The sequence below is a fragment of the Ammospiza nelsoni genome, chromosome 2 (assembly GCF_027579445.1).
Source record: "Ammospiza nelsoni isolate bAmmNel1 chromosome 2, bAmmNel1.pri, whole genome shotgun sequence".
Lineage (NCBI taxonomy): Eukaryota > Metazoa > Chordata > Aves > Passeriformes > Passerellidae > Ammospiza > Ammospiza nelsoni.
The window spans coordinates 114122729-114147594 of record NC_080634.1 but is presented as its reverse complement, the minus strand read 5'-3'; the positions used below and the strand labels follow the sequence as shown (position 1 = coordinate 114147594).

Sequence of the window (24866 nt, the reverse complement as noted above, 5' to 3'; positions counted from 1 at the left end):
TGACATCAGGCAGAGGTGTTACCAACCTTCCCAACCAATTCTAGCACGTGCAAGAGCCAGGATGGAAATATCCTGCAGGTGGGCAAACAGGGGCACAGGCAGGGCAGGCAGCTGCACCCCCCTTACACACACTGTTCATTTCACAACTTTGGTGCCATTTATTTCTATAAATCCTTCCAAGTGAGCTGAAAGCATACTAAAACTCCCCAAAATGGGTGAGTCTGCCACTATCAGGTAGGACAATTCCTATGAGATTGCAGTGCCACATTTTGTAGGGTAGACTGGGTAATAAAAAAAGTTTTAATGCATTTATAAAGCACGAACAGCTAGGTATTTCCAGCACAGAATGTGGGCTTAAATTGGCATTCTGGCCAAACCTGTTGCATAAAATAATGTTATAAATTAAATGCAGATTAATTAATTTGGATGAAAAAGTTATTCCCAGCATGGAGCAAAACAAAAGCAGTGTGAGTCTGTGACTGCACCAAAAAGAAAAGCTAAAATTCACTGTGAAACAACTCAATCTGCTTCCATGGCCAAAGTTTTGTGAAGCATAAGGGGCAAGTAATTGGACTCAACATAGAAATAAATGTTTTTGGTTGCAGTGGGGTCACTCCTGAGTTCCTGGCTTGCATCAGCTCTCTGCATATGTCAGGCTAAAGACCAAAGAGAGTCCCAGTTTCCCCTTGAAGGCAGTGACATCAGCCGAGGCCCAGCCTGTCACATGCTCAGGCCTCTGTTTCCATATCAATCAGCCTTCTCTGGTGTCACACTGTGTTTATCCAGGCATGAAAGCAGAAGGAAAAGCACGATCCAGACAGCTGAATGTGGGAGCCAAGTAAATGTCTTCAGTTATAACTCTATGACCACACATCTGCTTTTCTTTGGTTTTCAGCTGAAAATCCCAGCCCAGTTTGCCCAACAATGTCAGCTTTTAGCTGAAAAAACCACATATCCCAAGATTTTTCTGCTTAGTGGTGGAAGGAGAATCCCTTTGTTGTGTGGAGAGCTGAGCCATTTGGTCATTGGGCTTTGGCCATGACAAAAAATTCTTCACAAGGTGATCAGACCTGGGAACAGGCTGCCCAGGGAGGTGCTGGAGTCACCACCCCTGGAGGTGTTTAAGGAAAGGCTGGACGTGGCACTCAATGACATGGTCTGGGTGACAAGGTGGTGTTGGTCACAGCTTGGACTTGATGATCCCAGAGGTCTTTTCCAGCCTAATTGATTCTGTGGTTCTGCAATTTTCAGAATGCATCAGCTGCTGGCCAGGATTTGCTTCTCAAAGGGCACTTGAATTATGACAAAGCTCAGCCTCCCCTGTGCTGTGCCCTCCCTGCCCTGCATGTGTCACCCTGCAATCGGTGACACACGCAGGGCAGGCAGGGCCATCAGCTGTCCCCAGCACATCCCAAGGGGCCACTGCTGCACGAGGGAGGGGATGGAGTGTCCTGAGCCCCTTCTCTGAGCTGCTGGGGCCTGGGGAAATGTTGGAACCCTGGATGCGGAGAATTTAAAACTTTCTGTGCTGAAAGGACAGAACCTCAAGAGAACACTGCATTTGACCTGAGGCTGTGGAGGAGGGTTCCCAAATGGAATGACAGAACTGGGATTGTGGGTGTGGAGTTTGAATAGAAGTCTGTAATATCACAGGGTGGAAAATTTAGAGTTTAAGGGTTTAGAATATAGTAATATATATTGTGGTGTTTGCTGAGGTCCCCAGGATGAGGTGAGAGATGAGAAATCTGACTCCGTATTCTCAGAAGGCTGATTTATATTATATTATATTATATTATATTATATTATATTATATTATATTATATTATATTATATTATATTATATTATATCATATCATATCATATCATATTATATTACTATTCTAAAACTGTACTAAAGAAAGAGAAAGGATACATCAGAAGGCTTAACAAAAATGATAATGAAAGCTCATGACTGACTCAGAGAGTCTGACACAGCAGATGGTGATTGGTCATTAACTAAAAACAATTCACATGAAACCACTCAAACATGCACCTGTTGGTAAACAATGTCCAGACCACATTCCAAAGCAGCAAACACAGGAGAAGCAATCAGATAATTATTATTCACATTTTTCTCTGCGGCTTCTCAGTTTTGCAGGAGAAGAGATCCTGGCAAAGGAATTTTTCAGAAAATATGACAGTGATAATATATAAAGCTAAGTTGGAGGTTTTAGGGCAGAGGCTGGTCCTCCTACACCTTCTGCTCCATGGGTTTGGGTGGTATTTTGTAATTGGACAGAAAATTCTGCATTGTGGGACATGAGTGATTAGATATTGGGTTAAAAGTAAAAATAGTTCAGGTGTCATTTCTTAATTGGATAGTTTTTCCTTAAAAGACCTTGTAGAGATAGATATAGGGCCATTTTGTAGCTTGTTAGTAGGATGCTGTAGAACTCACAGCTTGTAAGATTCTAATACAGATAAGAAATAACAAACATTTGAGCCAGAACACGAAATACCATCTGCAGCCCTTTCCTCCTGATCCTGACAGGGAAAGGCTGTGCTCAGCAGTGTCCCCAGGGCATGGCCATGTGTGAAAGCAGATGTGGTTCTGGCTGAGCCTGACCATGGTCAGGAAACCACAGAGGGAGACGAGAGTGCCTGAGGCTGCTGCAGGGGAAGAAGGGAGCCTCCAGAGGAGGAGGGAGAGAGACTTTCCTGGTGGGAAAGGTCCTGTCTGCAGGGTGCTGTGAGAGAGAGAGTGCTTGCAATGCATCCAAAATCCACCTCTTTTTGGATGAAGAGAAGATGATGAACAGAGCTTGTAGCTCCATTCAGAAAAATGGACAATAAGGATTCTCCCAATGAGCAAAGGAGGGAGGAAGGGTGTGGGTCCTGCCTCCTGGCTGTGGACACTGTACATTTGATACTGGTTTTAGCAGTGCACCTTTTTCCTCTTGATTCTTTCTCTGAAGGTGGAGGACAGCAGTATTTAGCATATCTGAGCTGAGCCATACCCATTCCCTCTCCTCCATGGCATGGTGTACAAACCCTGTAACGCTCCTGAGGACCCTAAAAACACCCACAGGGTTCAGCCCACCCTGCCCTTGCTGCTTCCAGCTGGTAAAATCAGGGCAGAAGGAGGCAGAAAAGGAGGCACTGCTGAAGCTGGCTGGGATGAGAGCAGGTGACTGAAATCTGCTGGAAGGAGTTATTTAATCAGCCCACCGCTGCAAGGGGTCTTTTGTAGATGGGGAGAACAGACTTCTATAAGGACTGGTACTTGACTTGCCCCCAGAAGTCTTGAGAAGAAAAGTCCTGCTAAAGTGCTGGTAAAGCTTCCCACTGAGGCTGTTGCTGCAGCAGGAGATGTGGAAGCAGGGAGATTCCTGGCCAGAAAACTGGAGTAGTTGTGGTGGCAGGTGTTGCTGAGGTGCGTACATCAGGATTAATAATGCTCATCTTCCCTATCAGGAAAGCTTTGCACATGGAAGGGGCAGTTCTCCATCTTGGAGATGAATGTTGCCACACAGCTTTCACTTGCAGTTGTAAGAAAAGTGGGATGAATTTATTTTGTGGATTTAAAAAAAATAAATGTGTTTTAAATATTGCTGAAATGTTTAAGCCTGTTAAGATGAAGTTGGATGTGACAATTTAGCCAATCTGTAAGATTCCTGTAATGAGAGAAAACTCCTGCTTCAGCAATCAAAGTGTGGTTCAGGGAAGCTCATGAAGATTGGGTTTTTTGTTCCCCCCTTGTTTTCCAGGTGAAGTGTAGCATCCTTAACCACCACAGTGGCAAATGTGAGGCACTTGCAGGTAAACAGAGGAGTCCTGACCACACACAGAGGTCTTACTACTGCTTAAACATCAATAAGGAAACTGCATCTTGTGTAAAGTTCTCTCAACAACATGCACTGGTTTATCCTTTTCATAGGGAAGATGGTATCTAATTCATGTAATGTCAGAAAGTCAACTCTGGTAGAGCTAAGCAGCTGCAAGATGGTTTGGGGTTGTAAAGGATGAGATTCCAAGTAGTCTTTAATATTATTAAAATGATAGGGTACTTTTAAGGATGTGGCAGGATAAACTTTATAGGTAAAGGTTTATGGGTCTGAAACACCTTAAATTTGAAAACCACTTCTTTTGGATACAGAAGTTTATCTGAGGGTTACAACCTGTACTTGCAAACCTTGGATTGTGATGAAATATATGCAAAGCAATGTATTCATTTGTTCTCTTTTGCTCCAAGGTTCTGCTTGCAGCTTCTGTGTTTGCATGTAAATGCCTCTGCAAATTCCTGGGTGTGCACTATGGAATATTTACCTCTGGGCAGAGAAGCAACCAGTGAGCAGGCAACCATCCAGAGAGCAGTCTCCCTAATGAGGAGGAGAGAGAAGAGAGAAAGGTCAAGTGCCTTGTTAGGTTGCTAGAGCAGAGATCAAAGACCTTTCCTCTGGTGTAATTTATGCCATCTTTCCCAGCTCCTTCCTCTGTGAAGGTAATTTGGATATGAAGCTGGGTGGGTTAGAAACCCTGGCTGGTTTTGCCATCCAGTCCTGGTGTGGGTTTTATCTGCTGCCTGTAGAACTGAGGTTTCTCAGTGTTCATGATGGGCAAGGCTTCATTTGCCAGCACCAGACCTGCTCTTCCCTCCTGCCTTCACATACAATGTTAATTGCATCTACGTAGTCATAGTTTGATCTTGAGATTATTTTCTGTTGGTAATTAAATTAAATTCCCTCTGCTCCCAAATTCCTTCAGCTCCTTCACAGCCCAAGGAAAAGCATAACTTACCATTTCATTTTGTGCCTCCTAGCCCTTGGGAATCTGTCAGGAGCTTCACCAGACACGTGAGCTGCCACTTGTATCTCTGCAAAAGAGTGAAAGGCTCTTAATTCTTGTTAAAAGTGTTCCTTATAAGAGAGAACATTATTCATTTGCTGTTTTGTTTCACTTGGTGTATGTAAAACACAGGGTGTTATATAATTTCTGGGTATATATCATTTACAGTCTGTGTTTGTAGATTCACTGTGTGTTACTTTTGGTTTTTTTGCACACACTCTTGCAATTCCAAGAATGTATTTTCCTGTGTAGGACGGCTGTGACTCACAAGCCCTGCACTGACTAGCCCTGAGCTCTCAGCCCAGGGATGGGATTTTTGTTCTGCAGCCAGCTGACAGTAGAAAGTGGAGAAACCTGATGGGTGTTTTATTTGCCAGGAGGTGTAGGCACCATCCTACAAACTGCTGAAAACCACCAAAGCTGCACATTTCCCAACAAAATAATGAGCCTGTAATGAAAACGAAAAGATTTTCTTTGAGGAGGCTTTTAAAACAGGTACTTTCTCAGGAAAAAATCCAAAATGGAGCAGGAGTGGAGATGGGAATGAATGTGGAGTTTGGGCTTCCTTTTCCTCATAGGATCTTGTAGATTAAAGAGTACAAATATCAGAGTGATTGTTCCTCTCTGTGTGCCCAGAGATGATGCTGATGGTGGAAGCAGTGTTTTATCCAGGATTCTCTTCCCACTGAGGAAGCTCTGTGTGGGGAATGTGCTGGTGCTGTTCCCCTGCCTGTTGCTCCTGGCACAGTGTGGCTTCCTGGGGAGGGCAAGGCCTGGATTTGTGTTCTTCCCTCTCTCCTCATGGTCAAGCCCTGCTCATGAATTGTTCAACAGCCCCTTCCTTATACTCAATGCAAACCATCTGCCATCGTTGGCTTCTTTGACATTAACAGTGTGTCCTGCCTGTCTCTGCTGGACTTCTGTGGTTGCCTCCCTCCCCACTGGAGGAGGTTTTGGGCAAGGGTGTACATTTATGGAAGTTTATTCCATATTTGTTTCCTTCCTGCCTACCTGTTGTCAATGAAACTGAGCCACTGATGGCTGCTCCTATTGCAGAATCATCGAGGTTGGAAAAGGCCTCTGAGATAGAATAACCTTTGTCAGCCAGACCAGAGTGCCACCAGTTCTTTCTTGAGCACCTGCAGGGCTGCTGACTCCACCACCTCCAGCTTAACACCCTTCCTGTGAAAAATTCTTCCTGACGTCCAGCCTGACCCTCCCCAAGTGCAGTTTGGGGCTGTGTCCTGTCATTGTTGTTGCCTGCGACAAGAGTTGAGTTTATCTGTCCTCTCAGCTTTTTGCAGATGTTCCATTCCTCATAAAGCTGCCAAAATACCAGAAGCAAATTTGTTCTGCTGGACCAGGGTTCCCCAGCAGCCTCTCCTGTCAGGCAGCAGGGAGGTCTGGCCAAGCAGATCCTGTGTGATGGTGTTCACAGGGGTTCTTGGGTGAGGGAAGAGATGAGGATCTGACTCCATGTTTCAGAAGGCTGATTTATTATTTTATGATATATATTACATTAAAACTATACTAAAAGAATAGAAGAAAGGATTTCATCAGAAGGCTAGCTAAGGATAGAATAGAAAGAATGATAACAAAGGTTTGTGGCTTGGGCTCTGTGTCCAAGCCAGCTGACTGTGATTGGTCATTAATTACAAACATCCAACATGGGCTAATCCCAGATGCACCTGTTGCATTCCACAGCAGCAGATAATCAATGTTTACATTTTGTTGCTGAGGCCTCCCAGCTTCTCAGGAGGAAAAATTCTAAGGAAAGGATTTTTCATAAAAGATGTCTGCGACAATCCTGCTCTGTGGTACTGTGGCCATGTCCACTCTCTCTCTACATACAAGTGGTCCTTATGATAATCTCCTTATTCAGAAACAGCTAAACATTTCGGCATGTATGGCCAGCTAACAGGCCTTTTAAAAGGTGCAGTGGCAGCAGACAGGAATGACCCACAGGGCAGGAGCTCCTGAAAGTTCTATCATTCCTCTGGAAGGTCAGTAATTTTCTGACAGTTTTCATTCTGACTCCAGGAAAACGAGGGTGCCTCCTGGAAGTTGCATTATTATTCTGGAGCATCAGTCATTTTCTGTCAGATTTGATTGTGACTCCCGGAAAAGCAGGGTGGCTGTTCCAGCAGAGCTGGTTTGTTTGTGTCCTGCCTTTGGCTGCCTTCCTCCCACGGACTCCCTGTGGAGTTTCTGCTTCTCAGAAATGCCTCTTTGGAAGTTTTGGACTGGGGAGTGACTGAGATCAGAATTAAGATACACAATTTGGGATGTTGAGCTCTCTTGCCATCCATGTGCTGGTGTCACTTCCCCACTGGAGTGAAGCTTGTGCATAAGGACAGCAATGCAGGCCTTTTTTAAGGAAGCACAGGAATGCTTCAGATGGTCTAGCTGGAGCACCTGACCCTTGATTTAGCTGAATTCAGTGCTGTTTAGTTGAAATAACATTTCTTTCTGGTTTGAGCTGACTTAACTTGATGTTCCCAGTACCCCAAAAGAGAGATCTCTTCCTGTCTGTTCAGCTGAGCTGGTGTAAGATGTATCATGTGGATAAGCACTTTAAACTTTGTATTTTATATTTAATTTTTATTATTTTCCATTTCTGGTTTAAATTAAATGGAAGCTTGGAAACTTACTGTTTTTTCTTTCTATTTTTTTTACAAATTTAAAATTTGACCCATCTATTGGTCATTTAAATTAGCTCCAGGAATTATTTAGGACATCTTTTTCCAGAGGTTAAAATAATTAATAAAGTAAGGCTTTGCAATGAATAATCACTTCATGAAGAATTCAAATGATAATTAGTAACTCTTTAACATGCTAACCTACCTGAAATAACATTAGGCATTGGGTGCAATTAAAATATATGATTAAATTGTAAGATGTATTATTAACTTGTAAAGCATGTGATTAAATTGTAAAATTAAGATCTTCTTGACAATCTTTGTGTCAGATTGCAGCTTTTGTGTCATATGTGCAAGGCCATGTATTGAGCACGCTAGCTCAGCCTGGATTAAAATTAAATTAATCAAGTAGTGAAGTAACCAAATGTTTCCAGCAGAACAGCAAGGCTTTGTGTCCCAAAGCAAATGGATTCCAACTGTCCCTTTGCAGTGCAGGAGGGATGGGGTGAGAAAGGGTCTAAATGCTGCTGTTGAAGGCTTAATGCTGTTGGAGCACTGAAACTCTCCGTGTGTGGTGACCGCAGAACGTGCCACTGATATCAAAGTGGTTGTGAGCTAAGTGGGCAGCACAAACTGAAGGAACTGATTTGCTTTGTCAGCTCTTCCACCTCCCCTGGCACTTCCATCCAGCACTGGGCACTGAATGAATGTTGTGCAAGGTGGAGCAGACACCAGCTGGAGAGGGCAGCAGCAGTTCTGAGAGGATTAGCCAAAATCACCCACAGATGAATGAAGGCCCCTGCCGAGGTGGAAACTTCTCATTGCGCACCTGGCAAGGCTTGGTAGCTTAGTCACTGGTAATTTTTTCAAGTATGTTTTTTATTGCCCTCCCTCCCTTGCATACCTTTGGCTTTAGAGAACAGATTTATGCAAAGTGACTCTTGTTACTGGTGCTTGTATGAGGGTTGGGGAGGCACCTTTCTCCGTGACTCTGTGAAATCCTGAGTGTTCCCTGAGCTGGAAAATGCCACCTTGCTATTCCTTACCCACATCAAGGCCATTTTCTGTCATTTCTTCAAATGCTCTCCTCTCGTGTAACCACAGTAACAGTCCTATTACATTTAGGTAAAAGCCATTAGTTAATAGAAAGCTAATGAGTGAGTTTGCAAGTGGAAATTACACTCTGGTTTCTTAGAGAAAGTTTTATGATGCAACAGCCTGTACCGAAACTGGGTAATTACTTCTGGTCTCATCTGAAAGCAACCTATAAACAACATGAGGCATCATTTACAGGCCTGTCCTGTAATTAGTGCAAGGAGAGGGATTTAGTACATTTTGGAGAGGGATACATGCTGATATATAGTCAAAACCAACAGTGGCTTCCTCTTCAAGGATTCTAGGTTCTGAAGTTGTCCTAATTTGAAAGCAATCTTCTGGCAGTTTGAGTGGTGGCAGTGAGTGTTTCTGTAGCCACCCTTGTGGCCCAAGGCAATGGGAAGGAAGGAGTGTCCTCTGCTTCCTTGGGGGACTGCCTGGGGCTTCAAAATGCTTCAAAAGGCTGCAAAATGAGCTGTGGTAACAGCTGAGTTTGGATTGGGATCCTGCTTTTCAGGTGCCCTACTGTGGGTGACTGGCCTGGTTTTCATGTTTGTTTGTTTTAGTAAACTTTATGCAGTTGTAATTCTCCGAATTTCCCTCATCTGCTGAGCACTGTGGCTCTGTGTGCAGTCACACCAGCCCAGCTGTGGAGGTGGTGGGTGGGGTGCTGCCTTTGGGCTTTCCTGTGTTTCCCCACGCTGCTGGAATTTCCCATTGCCTGTTTGAGGCTTGTTGTGGGCCACAAACAGGCTCTGGGGACTGAAAGGTTACCAAAGGCATTTCTGGTCTGAAAAGATTTTCCTTCTGGGAACAATGAATGAATGAGTGATGGTGGATGGTTTGCTCCTGGTGGAAAGCTGTAGAATCAAAGAATCATTGAAGTTGATCAAAGATCATCAAGTCCACCTGTCAACCCAGCACCACTGCTGTGCTCACCACTAAACCATGCCCTCAAGTGCCACCTCTGCACATTTTTTTGACCACTTCCACAGATAGTGACTCCATAATTTCCCTGGACAGCCCGTTCCAGTGCTTTACAACCCTTAACTTATTTCCTGATATCTAATCTAAACCTCCCCTGCTGCAACTTGAGGCCACTTCTGCTCCTGTCACTTGTTGTCTGGGAGAAGAGGCTGACCCTCATTTGGCTACAGCCTGCTTCAAATAATTGTAGAGTGATAAGGCTTTCCCTGAGCCTTCTGTTCTTCAGGCTGAGCATCCTCAGCTGTTCCTCACCAGATTTGTGCTCCAGACCCTTTCCCACCCCATTGCCCTTTGTTTGCTCCACTGTACCACATACAGGTCCTGCAGCAGGAACTTGGAGTCTCCCTGGCTTTTAAATAAACACCATTGGTAAAGAGGAATTTATCTCTGTGCATGGAAATAAAATGTGCAGGGAAAACAGGGATTTCAGTTTATAATGGATCAGTTTCCAGAATACAAACATAAATAAACACCTTCCCAAGTGTTTGAAGGAAAATAGCAAAACTCTAGAGGTGTCTGGCAAAAACCAGGCTGTGTGTGACCTTGGACACTTAGCAGGCTGGAAGCCTTGGGAATCTAGACTGTGTTCTTGATTTCAGTACAGCCATTCTAAATAGCTCTCAGACTAAACTGAGGTAGTCTGTGGCTTTGTAAAATGGGAAGAGTTTGAAGGCTCAGGGGACTGATGCTAAAAGTGGCATGTTTCGTTTCAAGTTTCAGGGGGAAGGAAGCACGCTCTTGGTATGCAAGTGAGCAGAATTCAACCCCCAGCAAATGAAGCTACAGTCTTGTGGCTATTTGGTGGTTTCATCTTAAGTCTGGCCAGATTGAATTCTCAGACAGTCAAGATCCATGGATCCAGCTGTTATTTTTGAGAAATGTGTCTGCCATCTGCTCAATTGCCTTGTGTGGAGGCAAATCCAAGAACGAGGATTTTTGTACTCGTTCCAGAGGGACGTCGTGTCTCTGCTGCCTTTGAGTGTGGGAACCCAGAACATCCCTCTGGCTGTCCAGGACAGCCAAGACCCCTGTCAGGGGGCTCAGAAGCCCTGGCACAGAGCCCAAAACACCTGTGGGTTTGATTATGACCCATGGAGCAAATTACCAACCTTAGATGAAGACCGGCAAGCCACAACAGTTTAAGTAGAATAATAGTGAAGTTATCATGGGGTGGAAAAGTAGATTTTGGGGTTTCTGGATGGGGGTTCAGGAGGCAAGATGGAGGGATCTGGGCATGTCCAGCCTTTCTCCTTCTTCTTCTTGGCCTCCATCTTCTGCTGTGATGTTGGCACTTTTGGATTGGTTTAGAGTAGAAGCTCACTGCCTAACATAGGTGATAGGTATTGGGAAGTAATTGTAAACATTGTACACAAAGTTTTTAGTGTAAAGACATAACACTGCCCCAGGGGCAGGCAGAGTGCCTGGAACTGCCCTGCTGGATGGACCTCGGCTGGATAGGAGAAAATTTTTTATAGATAAGAAACAATAAACAACCTTGAGACTGAGAAATTAAGAGCTCCAACTCATTCTTCAAGCGCAGGGCTGGCAAAAGAGACTTTCTAACTTTTCTTGGGGTCACTCTGATAAGCTAAAGATCCCAACATTTGGGGTCTGGGTTCGGCAGTTTGGCATGACATCTGTCTGTAATTTTCAGTAGAGGGCTCTCATCCCATTCTCTTAAGACATGCTTTATTTTCTGTGTGAGAACTTTTGAGCATTTAACTTTTCAAGAGAATGCTGCTGCTGCACGGCAGGGCAGTGCCTTCCATTTCCTTTCTTCCTGTTGCAAAGACTCTTGGCATAGGGAGGGATTTCTTCCCTCTAAATCCCTAGGAAGTGTTCCCAGCCACACCTATCCCTGTCTCGTGTGTCCTAAGCCCTTCTGGGACTGAGTTCTGCAGATCTGACACTGTGACACCTCAGGAAGCACAGCCTAAGCAGTATAAGTGTGTGTGTGTATATATATATATATATATATATATATATAAAATGTATTTATATGTATATATGTGTGTATATATATATGTGTGTATATATATATGTATATATATATGTGTATATATATATATATATATATGTATTCCCTCCTTGACCCTTGTGCTCTTGGGTCAGATTTATTCCTTGTGACTAGTGGTCTGTGGTGGTATCATGCCCTTTGATGAAGCTTCTGGAATGAGACAGAAAAGCCCTGGTTCCTGTTTGTAAAGTCCTTCTGACAGCTCCTACAAAAGTTCTTCTTTTTCTCAATTCCTTTTTGCCTTTCTGAGAGTTTCCACTGCTCTTTGTCTTCCAGTTCCAACAAAATATATTTTTTCCTCTTTTGGTGAATAAATTATTTTTCTCAAGAATAAAGATCTCTTTCAAGAGATTAGTTATGTGAAAAAGGCACAGGAGTGTGAAGTTTTACCTCTTAGGAAAATGTAGCCTTAAAGAAGTAGCTCCCAACTGACAATGCAGAAAGAGAAAAGGATTCATTCAGCTGAATCTATGTTATGTATTTTTTTCTTATTTTGGAGGCAGTTCCTGCCTGAACATCTGCTTCTAATACTCTCTGTACAAGGGTTTATTTTAGTGTTGTTTAACCTATAGAAATATTGTGGGCTAGAATGTTAAGATAAGGATTTAATTTTTTTTCTTCACTGGGATCTTTTTTTTTCCTCTAGCACCTGCTCAAACTAACCCTTAAATCAGTGATATTGCCTGACTCTGGAGTATTCAACAACCAAGCAGCTAAGCTGATTCTTAGATTAAATTATGTAAAGAGTCCTGGAAGCATTATTAGTTTAACTCATATCAGTGAAAATGTTTGGATTAATACAACACTGACCAATACTAATACTTCTAAAGTATTAGTATTGCTCAGTGAGCAATATCACTACTTCTAAAGTACTTTTACATCTGGAGATGTAAAAATGAGACTTGGTTTTGAGGCGTGATGATCCAGTCTGGGTTACTAGCATCACTTTGGAGCAGAGAGCTCAGCTTCTCTACAAGTGTGCTACAATCTCTGAAATGATCATTTCACCTTCTTACTGACTGGATGTGTGTGAGGTTCTTGCTAGATACAAACTGGAGAGAAACCTATTGGAATAGGAGAGAAGATGGGTGAAATAAAAATACCTCTCTACCCTTCCTCTAGCCTTCCACACATGAATTATGTATAAATTATGTCAAATGGTAGGAATTCCTGAGTACACCTCCTCATAAGACAGATACAGGCAAGAAGGACCACAATGGGTTGAAATATGTGGGAAGTTCTTGCACAGTATGGGTGTGGTTGGCAGGTATTTTGTCTTGCTTTTTCTCATGGCCTTTCCCTGCAATTGCAGTTACTACTTGCCTTAAAGGGCTTTGTGCCACCTGAATTAGAGATTCCCTAAGTGAAACAATTTTGTCTTGTTAAAAATGAGGATGGAAGCCTAATCCTGTTGTTAGTCTGTTACTTGCAGAAACCTCCCTACACTGAAATATCTCCACCTAGTTTAAATTTCTTCAAATAGTTTGCAGCTCCAATATTCAACGGGCTGAGCTCCTCTGCCTGTGTGGAAATCACAGAATTATTCGAGCTCTTCCTCTGTTACCAAGCTCCCCCAGAGGGACAAGGTGCATGCACAGCTAGATGTGCACAAGGCTGGTTCAGGCTTCTTGGAAAAGCAGAGTCAAGAGGGTATTGCTGCCTGAAATGATGGAAAGGGCAAGGAAAACTCAGAGAGGATGTAACTTGATAATAATTGAGTTACTGAACACTAAGTAAGAACCCAAGGCCAGGATGGATGGGGCTCTGAGCAACCCAGTCTAGTGGAAAATGTTCCTGCCCATGGAGAGGGGCTGGAATGAGATGATCTTAAAGATCCCTGAAAACCCAGACCATCCTATGAACAGTATTGAGCTGTTAAGATTGTAAAGCTCCAAAATGATCCATTTTAAAAGTGTGGGGTTTTTCCTGTCCAGTCTGCAGCTGTCTTTCACACAGAGCCAGGATTATAAAACCCCCTTGGTAAATGTTATCAGCCCAAGGAAGGAAAGAGGAAAACTCCCTCCCTTGGAAGATTTGTATCCAGGTAGTGGATATAGCCTAATCAAAAGGGAGAGGGAGAAAGGGAAATTCTGGGGGAATTTCTTAGGAAGCAGAAGAGAAACTATTTCAGGTTCAAGAGACTGCTTTGAGCTGACAGAATAGTCAATAAAATGCCTTTATTACTTTTGTTTGATGCCTTATATAGGAGGAAGTGTAACACACAAATGCCAGAGAATTTCTATTCTCCAAAATGACTTTCCAATATTGTGAGAGCAGGGAAAATCCTGACATACAGATGTTTATTTTTGCTAGCAAGCAGCTCCAGGATTACCAGTTTCTTTTCCCTATTGTGATTCTTCTCTTCCCTTAGCTATTTTTATTTTATAATATCTCAAAAAGAGGTTCTTTCTACAAGATGTGGTTGTTAGTGATACATATAACAATCTCACCAAGCCTCAGTAGTCAATTTATTTTTTTCCTCTATCAGACTTGTTAGGATAATATATCTCATCCCTGACTTGAAATGCCAAAATAATTGTAATTATATTTCCTATCAGACAAGAAGGAAAATGTTCAGAAAATTTTTTTGTTCTACAGGAGGGAGTTAAGTATTCATCAACAAATTGATGAGCCTGACAGGTAAATGAGGCTAATTAGCAGCCTATGCACTGGATATGGAAATGCTGTGAATGGTGGGTCTGAAAATGGAACTTCAGGGTGAGAGGAGAGAAAGAAACTGAAATTAATCAAGGCAGGTGTAACTTTTGTTGGCTCTTCCCTGGAGGATAATGTTCACTTTTTGGGGACTGAGGTGACAGAGTCCCTTGCTGGAGGTTTGCACACCTGGAAGATAAACCCTGAGCACCAGAAACCACCTGAGTCACAGCCAGTGTTTTTCAGCTACTAAATGCAGTTGTTTGAACATGTTTATGAGCAACTGTTCATCACAAAGATTTAATAGACCTGGAACAAATCCTGGGGTCAATCAATGATAATAATTAGCTCACTGATGTCAGAGCTTAGGAACCCAAAGGAGCTGGTCTCTGCCTGAGCTGGTCTCTCAAGGAGCATTGCTCTCTTAAAGTAAAAGTGAAGGTGTCTGTCTGGGTTTTATTTGAGGTTTGTTTTCTCACAATTCTTGTAAAAGACCTGCAACTGCAGTTTGTGAGAACTTTTCAAGGACAGAGGAGCTGTTTATAGAGTAACTTTTCCCAAGTGGTTCATAACTTGTACTCAGTATCTCTGGTGTGCTGCTGAATTATCTCTCATACTTCTGCACGTTCCAATGGCACCTTTTTTTAAGGAAGTTAAAAACCAGATGTGTAAATAACTAAGAAATGGAAAAGCTGTTCCTTTCTCCAGGAGCCCAACTTGGCTTTTTCCATAGATGCCCATTGTGAAGCCCAAAGTATTAATGGAATACTTTGTACTAGTAAAAGGATGGACTCCTAGTGGTTCATGGGCTCTTGAACCAGTGACAAAAATAAGACTGAGAGTTGCCAAATATTGCAGGCTTAAACCTGACCCCCACTTCCCCATGGAATTGCTTTCCCAACCCCTGCTTTTTGAAAATATTTATGAAGCTGAAGCCTACACATTCTTTTAAACCTAGCTGCTCTGGTGTTGGAGCAGAAAGCTTCCAGTTGTATGGCTGTGTTACAGCCATGGTAATATTAATGTCCAATTAACTTCTGCTTGTCAGAGATGTGAACAGGATCCTAAGCACAGGCCCTTAAAAATGCTTGTAAGCACTTCATGCTTCTTTTGCTAATCTGCAAATAATTGTTCCAAGTGCAGAACACCCATACAGAGATACTTTGCCCAGGTGCTGAAAAACTGTAGACTTTTGGTTTCATAGTTGAGGTGCATATTATTTTTTTTTTTTTGTTTGAATAAAATGTCTATAACAGTAAATTTGTGTAAATTGGAGAAGGAAGAGTGGGGATCACAAGCACTTCCTGCAGGCCCCATGATCTGGAATGTTTCCTCAATGCTCTTAAAGCTTTCAGATCTTTTTAATGCCTGGTTCAGATTTAGTTCAGCCAAATGATTTTCTATCTAGGCACACATCTCTCAAGCATGATCAGATCTTGTCTCATTCTTGTCCCACCAGCAAAAGAGCAATTTCTGTTATTAGTGCAATAGCATTAATAGCATTTTTTTACCCCTGACTGTAATCACAGACACACAGGGAGGTGCTGGCTGCTTTTCAAAGTAAAAGGCTGGGGATTTGGAAGCAAAGCAAGGAACTCCTTTGTTTTGAACCTCTCTAAAAGACCACTTGTGTTTGCTTCCTGCTTATGCATTTCTGCTCAGTACCATGGCATGAGAATGAGGTGGCATCTTCCCTTCTACCCTCTTCTGACAACAGTGCCCTGTTCTTCCCATGGCTGTGTGCATGTAAATTAATTTTCATATTACCTGCTCTCTCCTTTAGGTCAATGTGGGGGCCTGCTGAAATTTGTTTCATTATTATCATCTGTGCATGTGTCTTGGTGGGGAAGGGCTGTGTGTTACTTTTGCTTTTTCTGTGGTGGTTCAGTGCCTTGGTTTTCCTGTTGGAGACTGTAGGACTTCAGCAGGATTATTTTTTGTGAATGATCTTTTAAATTAAAGCCACACTTGGTTAAGTGTTTCTCTTCTAGAATTGGAAGATGTCCAACAGCTCTGGTTTTAAAAATCCAAACCAGCTCCTCCCATTCCAGCTCTCCCCTTTCCCCCAGTGGACAGTAAAAGGTCTCTTTCCCCAGGAGAAAGCAAAGGAACAGTGTAAGATGGAAGCCACAATTTCTTATGCTGTCACCTTTCTTATTGCAATTTCTTTCTGTGTCTTCCCTTTCCTATTGCAAATCAGCTCTTGCAAGCCCTTATCTGGGGTAACTAGGAGAGAGAATAGAAAACCCAGCTACAGCAGCATTAGAGATGGTTTTACAAAGGATGAATTTAGAACTGGGAGATAGCAGTTGGCATAGAAATGTTTTGCATTGGGTGTTACATTCTCTGATAGACTGTGTTGAGGGAAGGCAAACTGTTGTTCCATAAGTGCTGTGAGAAAAGTGCACAGAAGTGCATGGAAAGGGCAGATGAATGCTGGTATGGGTTCTCTGATGTCTCCTGATGTTAATGCTTTTGCTTTCTAACACAAATTCCCTGGACTCAAGAGCTGACTTTACAGAACTGTCTTAGTTTTGTCTTTTCTCTTGCCTTGAGAAGAGAATCTCTTTGGAGTTTTTTTTTTAAATTATTATTATTATTTTTTGCAAGACTTGTCAAAGGGCTAAAAGGAATGTTGGGGGGAAGAGGCAGGAATTGAGCAGGTGTTTTGCTTTATCCCACAAACCTTCCTCTTCTTAAGAAACCAGGTTGTGAACTGTTAATTACATCTTTGTGCAATTGGCTGGTGCTAATCTTTGAGTTGGGATAGAGTGGGAAAAGTTAAGCCAGTCCTTGAACTTAACAACTGAAGTTCACAACCCAATATGTAAATTTATTATAGCTTCCAAGAACTAGGGGGAGGATATAATCCTAAAAGTTACTGACTTTTAAAAAAGTTTTTAGTTTGCTCTCCTAAGGTGAAATGGTTCAGTGAGAAGGGAGCTCTGATAATGAACTGTCCCATTGCTTCAGAGGATGCTGATTTTGGTTGTAGCCACATAACCCTCTCACCAGTGAGTATGTTTAATACCAGAGAGTCCTGAAAGTAGGACACAGCTGAAAATAGGCTGGAGAATGAATATCTGAAATCAGCCAGATGGTATCAGGCTAATAAATTCTGCCCAGATGTCTTGTGTTGCAATAGCATCTGGTGGTCACTTTGTAGTGGGTGGCAGGGTCATCCTGGGGGGCCATAGGGTCATCCTGTGGGCTGTGCTGTGGTCCCTTTAGATATGGCCCTGGGCTCAAACAAATTACCTTAGCAGTGAGTCACTGGATCAGCTGTGTGAGATTGTTTTCTAAAGAAAACTTACTGGCTATGCAGGCAGCTGCATCTACAGCAGGGAAGAAGCACAAGGGTTGCTGCTGTCTTGTCTTTTTTGCAGTATAGAGTGCACCAAATGAAATCTTTCTCAGCTTCAGAGATGCCAAACAGCATCTCTTTTAGATGCTTATGCTGTTTGGAGCATGTTGGTAAGCACTGGCTTGGAAAGAAAGAGCAGCAGTTTGTGCAGAACCACAAGGTTTCATGCTGTGAAAGATCAGCCCAACCTTTTTGTGGTTCTACACTTTCAATGTAGGAAATTCCCCTGTGAAAGTTTTAGGTGATCTTTGTTTTGCAGACTATTTTCAACTAGCCCTGAAGTGGAAGTTGAGGGTGTGAAATGCACGACCCACATAAGGCTTGAAAATTCAGCAGAGCATTGCACTGCCCCACAGCTGAGTCTTTAGTGCTTGCCTTTCCCCAAATGACTGAGCCCTTTTCTTTCCAAAACAGCAACATTTACCTTCACCAGTGTTGTTGAGGGGTCTTGACAGTGCTCTGACTGAAGCACTCCTTGTGTGACATCTCCTGCTCCCAACACTCATCCTTGCCTTGAACTCCTGTTCTTTCCTTTCCATTGATCAACACCCTGTGAAATATCTTCTGATGCTATCTCACACCAGATGTTTTTCCCCTAGGATGATCCAGTGCAATGGCAGGAACAGGCTGTAGCGCCACAGTTGTGATTGGTATCTCTGGGTAGCTCCAGGAGCTGTTCCAGTGCCACAGACACAAATCTCCTCTGCCACAGTAGCCTGTGGCACATCTGCTTTGGCAGCCTCTGAACCCTTGGCTGGAGTTTTGCACAAGTCATGAGGTTTTGCATCACCTAGATGACAACTGTTCTTTGGAAATCCAGGAAAAATGGGTTGGAGCACTACAGTGATTGTGTCTGTGGCAGTGATTTTGGAAACACTGCTAAATACTTGTATTATATGGCAGCTAATTTCTGGTTGGGTGCATGATGTGTCTTGGAGCATAAAAGGCAGAAAGATGCACTGGGTGTTCTAGCCATGTCGAAAATCAACGGGGTGTGTGAGTGGAAATCTCTAATACCACCTAAGAACTCTGAATCCTTGGATATCTTCTCCTGGAATACCAGAGAAGCAGTGTCATTCGTGAGGCCATCCATAACTGAGTAGGAGGTTATGGCTGTGTAGTGTCAGGGCCAGCCTTCTCAAAGGTTTCTGTGCTCACATTTCCCAGAGTCATGACAAAAACATTGAGCATCCAAGCTGTTATAACTTTGAAACTGGTTACTTTCAAGCTCCTCTGATATTCTCTGCTTTAGTGATCTCCTGAGGTGCAAATGGACCTGAATCAGAGACAGGATCTCAGCTTTCTCTCCTGTCATTCTCACTATAACTATAAGAAGAACTATGAGAACTATAAACACCATTGGATAGCCCTGTTCTCTGGGAAAGCAAGATGTATAAAGTATCAGTTGAAGGAACTGTGTTCCTTCACATTCACTTCACATTCTACACTTTTTTTTTTGTACACAGAATAAGACACATGTGAGATCGCTGTTTATATCTGGGTTTCTCTAGTTAAGAATGCTTGCTGCACTTTCCTTAGAAAGGACTACCTTCCTTTATTCTGTTCTTGCACAAAATGTTTAAAATCATAGGCCAAATACGTTATTATTTATCCACATGCAAAATAGAGGCAGGACCATGTCTGGCTGGGCTCTTTTGGCATCTCGTAGTATGCTGTGGATATTTTGTTTGGATGGAAGGAATGTCCTTTTTTGCATGTCTTAAATTACTTTCCAGTGTGTTTCCAATACACTGAAAGTGTGTGAGAGTCAATCTCTCATAAAACACAATATTATTCAATGCACAGCTGTTGCTACCAAAGTAAACAATTGATTTTTCTGCTTTGCCATCAGATTCTGGGGAAGTAGGCACTTCTGGGAGATGTCTAACAAAGCCGTAGCCTGGAGGATTTTTGTCATTGCAATGTGCTAGGCAGATGTAGCAACTATTATTATAGACAGATGTGGCCACTGAGTGGGTCTTCCTATGGGTGGGAAGAGATGTTTTCCCTGATGTTTTCCACAGCTGGACTGTCTAAATTCACATCCTCTCTTGCTATCAGCTCTTCATGAAACCCCATTTTTTCGATGAGCCCAAAGCTTGAGTTCTGAGTAGTTGTGGTAAGAAATGGCCAGATTTGGGCCTTTAGAAATGACTAAACTTGAGGTGAAAACTGCACAGAAACATTGATTTGGAAAGGCAGGAGTCATTCTCCAAATTGTCTTTGCTTATTGCTAAAAGGAGCTGATGCATTCAATGGGAACTTGATTGATCCTTGATAGGAATGTGACAATGACCTACTTCTTACCCAAACTGCATCTTGTAACTTCAGCTGGGGCAGTGGGGAGGAGTGTTGTGTGGAACTTCTGTGCAACCTATTGCATCCCTAACTCTCGAGGGAAAAGGGATGTGATGTCCTCAGATGGGAAAGTACCAAGTGCTAATTGAATAGCTATGGCATTTTGCATATTTTCCAGGCTGCTGTCAAACATCTCGGGGCCTCATTATAATGCAGGCAAACAAAGAATTGTGTTTGGATCTTCAGAGCACTATGGAATGGCATTAAGTATTAAACACCACAGCTGCCCTTTCTGCAGACACAAATGTCCATTTGTGAGAATATATAATGGAACAAGTTTGGGTTTATTTCCTCCCCTTGCTAGCACATTTGTGTTAACTAGTTTTTATTTGGTGTGATTTGTCCTGTGCTTTAACTGACAGCTGTCAAATAAACTCCTAGCTTCTGAGTTCAATCCAAGGGAGAAATGATCTGTAGGAAGCACTCCAGGTATGTGAAGTTTACATGACCTGGTTTTGAAGCACTTCCTCAGAGCACTCACAGAAATCTTCTCTAGATGTTAACATGCTGATCCCATATTTGTGGTTCAGAGCCCTTACATTCCTGTCCTGCTACCAGATGGGATTTGAAGAGCCTTGTTAAGTTTGTCTCTTTCAATGCCCCAGATTGTGAGGAAATCAAAGCTGACCTCACTGCTTCTAGGACTGTTTATTTAGAGGACTTAGAGTGTTATATGTTGGCCTTTTTATAATCATTCAAGATGTAAACCATCGTTTGAGAGATTGAATTGGCAACTGAAGGACAGTGAACACCTCAGAGCAGCTCTGAAACATAACACAGGTTTCAGAAATTGAAGCTAATCCTATTTCTATGCAGTTTTTCAGGGACAGCAAAACGTCTGGGCCTTGCAGCCCTGTTCAGGAGCCGCCCAAGATGAAATACCTGCCCTGACCTAACCAGAGCAAGACATGGGGCATCTCTGATCCAAGAAGAAATATCTGCCCTGGCCTAACCTGACCAAGATATCGTGTGTCTCTGGTCCAAGATGAAATATCTGCCCTGGCCTAACCAGAGCAGGACATGGTGTGTCTCTGGTCCAAGATGAAATATCTGCCCTGGCCTAACCAGAGCAGGACATGGTGTGTCTCTGGTCCAAGATGAAATACCTGCCCTAGCCTAACCAGAGAGAGACATGGGGTGACTGATCCAAGATGAAATCTGTGCCCTGGCCTAACAAGAGCAGGACATGGGGTGTCTCTGATCCACACCTTGCTGGCAGGGAGTCAGTGGTGGCCTTGCCATGATTTTTGCGTTACCTCCCTCAGCCCTGTCTCTTACAGTTGCTTCATCCCCAAATCTCTGCATTTTATGGCCTGCAAATGCAAGGCACACCGGAGATAAATTTCCATTTATCCTTGGAGATAACCCTTCACATGAGGGCTATTTCTGAGTGAGAACTTTTTCGTGCATCTCTCAACACGGAAGAGTAGGAGAAAATAGGAGCCAAGCTAATAAAACTGAATTTTAAGCAAGGCCGTCCTAAGTTAGATCCTTCTCTCTCTTCTGAGGTGTGGGGCACATCTGTGGCTGGGCTTTGTTACACATGTCAAGCCAGCAAATCTGCACTGACTGGGATCAGCTCCTGCAGGTCACTCTGCATCTAAATTGAGTTGTTCAGCTTCAGTGAGAGCAGTATTTGGAAAACACCTGTAATAAAATGGTCTCTTTCCGTGACCACCATGAAAATTGTAGCCACAGTGAGGTTCTCAAAAGGTGAAATGAACTGTATGGAGGATAATCTTTGAGGACAGAAGTTTCCCATGAGGAAATTCAAAGATCCCCTAGGTAGGCCTACCATACAACCCTGCTAGCTCTTTAATTAGGTGTTTTGCTTTTTGGTTTGAGACTCTACAGGTTTCATCCTGGCACTCATGCAGCTCTATCCTGGTATAATAAAAGGAGTTTGTCCTCAGCAAGGCACTGCTGCTTTCCTTGGCTTTAATAGATCCCAAGAGTGGTCCCAAGCAATGTTTATGGAATTAGGCTTCCCCAGGGTACACTTACTGGATAGATGACAGCACTCTAGTACAAATCAACACACTGTTTTCTGCTTCATTCCTCTGTGGTGAGTGAAGAAATGGGGGAGGAGGCAGTAAAATGTGTTACAGCACAGGGACTTTCATGGCTCCTAGGGATAAAATGAAATAAATTCTGACCCCTGACTCTCTGGCTTGGCATAGCTGTCCTGTAGAGGGGACCTTTCCAGGAAAACCTTTTAGCCCTAAAGCTTTTAATTCTGTGCCTCTGCTCCCTTTCCCAGCAGAGGATTTAAAAAGTACAAGAGATGCAACACAGCATGGGGACCCCAGGGAGCTTTCACTCCCATCCTCACATGTCATTGCAGAATTTTTGTAGAGAAAAAAAAATCCTTCCTCATCTTAAACAAATCATTCTGTAAAAAATATTGATTTGGTTATAGAAGACAGTTGAAGCTCTGATAGATTCTATTCTATGGATCCTATCACTGTGGGCCTTTATATTCATACAGGGTCATGCTTTGCTTTCAAAAATATCTGTGAAGTAAAAGTGTAGTGCTACCTATAGTGCTGCCAGAAAACTTGGCTTGCAGCCTGAGAAATCAGAATCATCACTGTGGGTGACTGAGTGAGGAGTGTATGGGAGTGAATTAACCATGGAATGGCCCTTGCTGGATCTGTGATAGAGCTGGAAAAGAAGTGACACTCCTGTCTCCGTTTCTTCTCACCTTGTGGGTTTCTCAAATGCTTCTGGGCATCTCCTTTTTTCCCTTCATTGTTGCTATTACTAATTAAAGAAAATGTCATCCTCTGGATAATACATTGCATTTGGGTGAGAAGAACAACCAAGTTTAAGGTGGTCTTGTCTAGTATATGGAGTTCTGTGTGCTCTTCCCTTTCCTGATGTCAAAATGAATCAGTCCTCTTCGGAGATACAATGGGAGGGATCTGCTTGGCTTTAGCTTTGATCTCTCTCTATGGTGGCATCAATCATTGGCCTGGCAAGACTATTGATAAAGGATCTGAAAGCAATTTTGCTTTTACAGAACTTAAGCACATGCCAATGTAGAACATGGGGTGCTCAAATGTTAGAAGAGAAGCCAGAGTTGGAGATTACATTTAAATGCACTTAGCTGAGAAATGTGTTTGGACTGTACAATTAATTAACTATATTCATAAACTGATGGGAGGCCAAAAAAAATCAACCAAGCAGTCTCCTGAGTCTCATTTAGAGTGCTCTTTTCAGCAGCCTTGCAAGGAAATTGTAAGTGGAATAAAATAATATGGAAAATGGCATTGTAACATGTGCACGAAGTGGTGTGAGAGGAAAATACATGCAAAACTAAGTTGTGGAAAGAATTTTAAAAATTAGAACCCTATAGATTATGACCCATAATAGTTATCTAGATCAATAATTCACCTTTTTTCTCCATCCTTCCCATTCTCTAATAAAGTTGCATTCTTCAACTACACCAAGCAAAAGCTGCATTACACCACTCACCAGTGTTCTTTTTGTACAGAACAGAACTGAATTTGGAGTGAAACTTTGAGTATTGGAGTGATGCAATGAACAATTGGCCTTCAGCACGTGGAGTTCATGCCCATGCAATGCTCCAGCACTTCTCCAGCTCCTGTCAGTACAGACACTCCTGCACCACACCTTGCTCTGAGGTGAAGATTTGCCTCAAGGTATAGAGGTGCTGTTTTAAAAACATGTGAGCAGATGTGACCTGAAATCAACGAATGGAACTCTCTGAGGCTCAGGCTGCTTTGAAAAATATGACAGCAGGTACACTCACAATGTGTACACATCCCCAAATGGCCCTGAAAATTGTCAGTGCTCAATGAGCACAGTCACTGAGGTGTGTTCAAGTGTGTGTGTGTATTTAACTTAAGGTAGCAGAAAAGTATCTCATTGCTCAGAGGACAGTTTTATGCATTTTCCTCTCCTTCCCTTATTTCTCTCACCTGTTGTTGAACCAAAGCTCAGTCATGGGCATGTCCCAGCTCCTGGACTGTCACCTTTGGTGGCTGTTCAGGGATGCTCAGCTTCCACAGGAGGCAGGTGCTTTGTCCTGACAGGGAGGGAGGGCTGTAACACAGATCAGAAAAGGAAAGTGAGAAGGGTGTGAAAGAAAAACCAGCTAAACTCTTTCAAAGGAGTCTAAATACTCATCATAGAATGATTTGGAAGTGACCCTGAAAGATCATCTTGTTCCAACCTCCCCTGCCATGGGCAAGGACATCTTCTACTACACCAGTGACACATCCAATCTGACCTGGATGCTTCCAAGGATAGGGCATCCACAGCTTCTCTGGGAAACCCATTTTAGTGCCCTACCACTCTGACAGTAAAGAATTTTTTCCTTGTATGCAACCTCCATCTACCCTTTTCCAGTTTAAAATCATTGTTGTTTGTCCTGTCACTACAGGCCTTGGTAAAAAGTCTCTTTTTTAGCAGCCCCTGGAAGGCCCCTCTGAGATCTCCACAGAGCCCTCCCCAGGCTGAACAACCTCAATTCTCTCTATCTGTGTTCAGAGGGGTGGTGTTCCAGCACTGATTGGTTCTGTGGACTTTTTCGGGATCTGCTCCACCAGGCTTCTGTTTTATGTTAGCAGAAAACTGTAGATAAGTGATAAGGTGGGGAAATCCAAGAAGGCCCCTAAAGAGCTCACTGCACCTGTCTATTGGCTTTTTTTTCTTTTTTCCTTAAAGAATATATATGTTTTTTTCTTTTACAGAATGAAATGTTCTTCTCCCACCCATCCCTCACCTCCCACCAAACACTGAGTGGCTTTTCTGGAGATAAAATGTGCAGAACTGGTGACTTTTCTCCCAAAAGATCAGTCTCCTGAGTGTAGTATATACCCATGCAATCTTTTTTTAGGGCTTTCCCAATTGGGGAAAGCCTAACAGAATTATTTGTAACACTCATCTTGCCAAATATTCC

The 24866-nt window shown here is 42.9% G+C and overlaps 1 protein-coding gene across 1 annotated transcript in view; it reads right to left on the bottom strand.

Moving 5' to 3' along the window:
- The window catches only part of LOC132069578 (V-set domain containing T-cell activation inhibitor 1-like), a 34169-nt gene that overhangs the window by 7608 nt on the left and 1695 nt on the right, over positions 1-24866 (bottom strand). The window contains exons 2-4 of the mRNA XM_059465880.1: positions 23884-24007; positions 4777-4850; positions 4306-4358 (exon numbers count right to left, since the gene is read on the bottom strand). Of these exons, the coding sequence (XP_059321863.1) occupies positions 4306-4358; positions 4777-4784 (61 nt within the window). The 5' untranslated portion in view covers positions 4785-4850; positions 23884-24007. The remainder of the gene's footprint in view (positions 1-4305; positions 4359-4776; positions 4851-23883; positions 24008-24866) is intronic.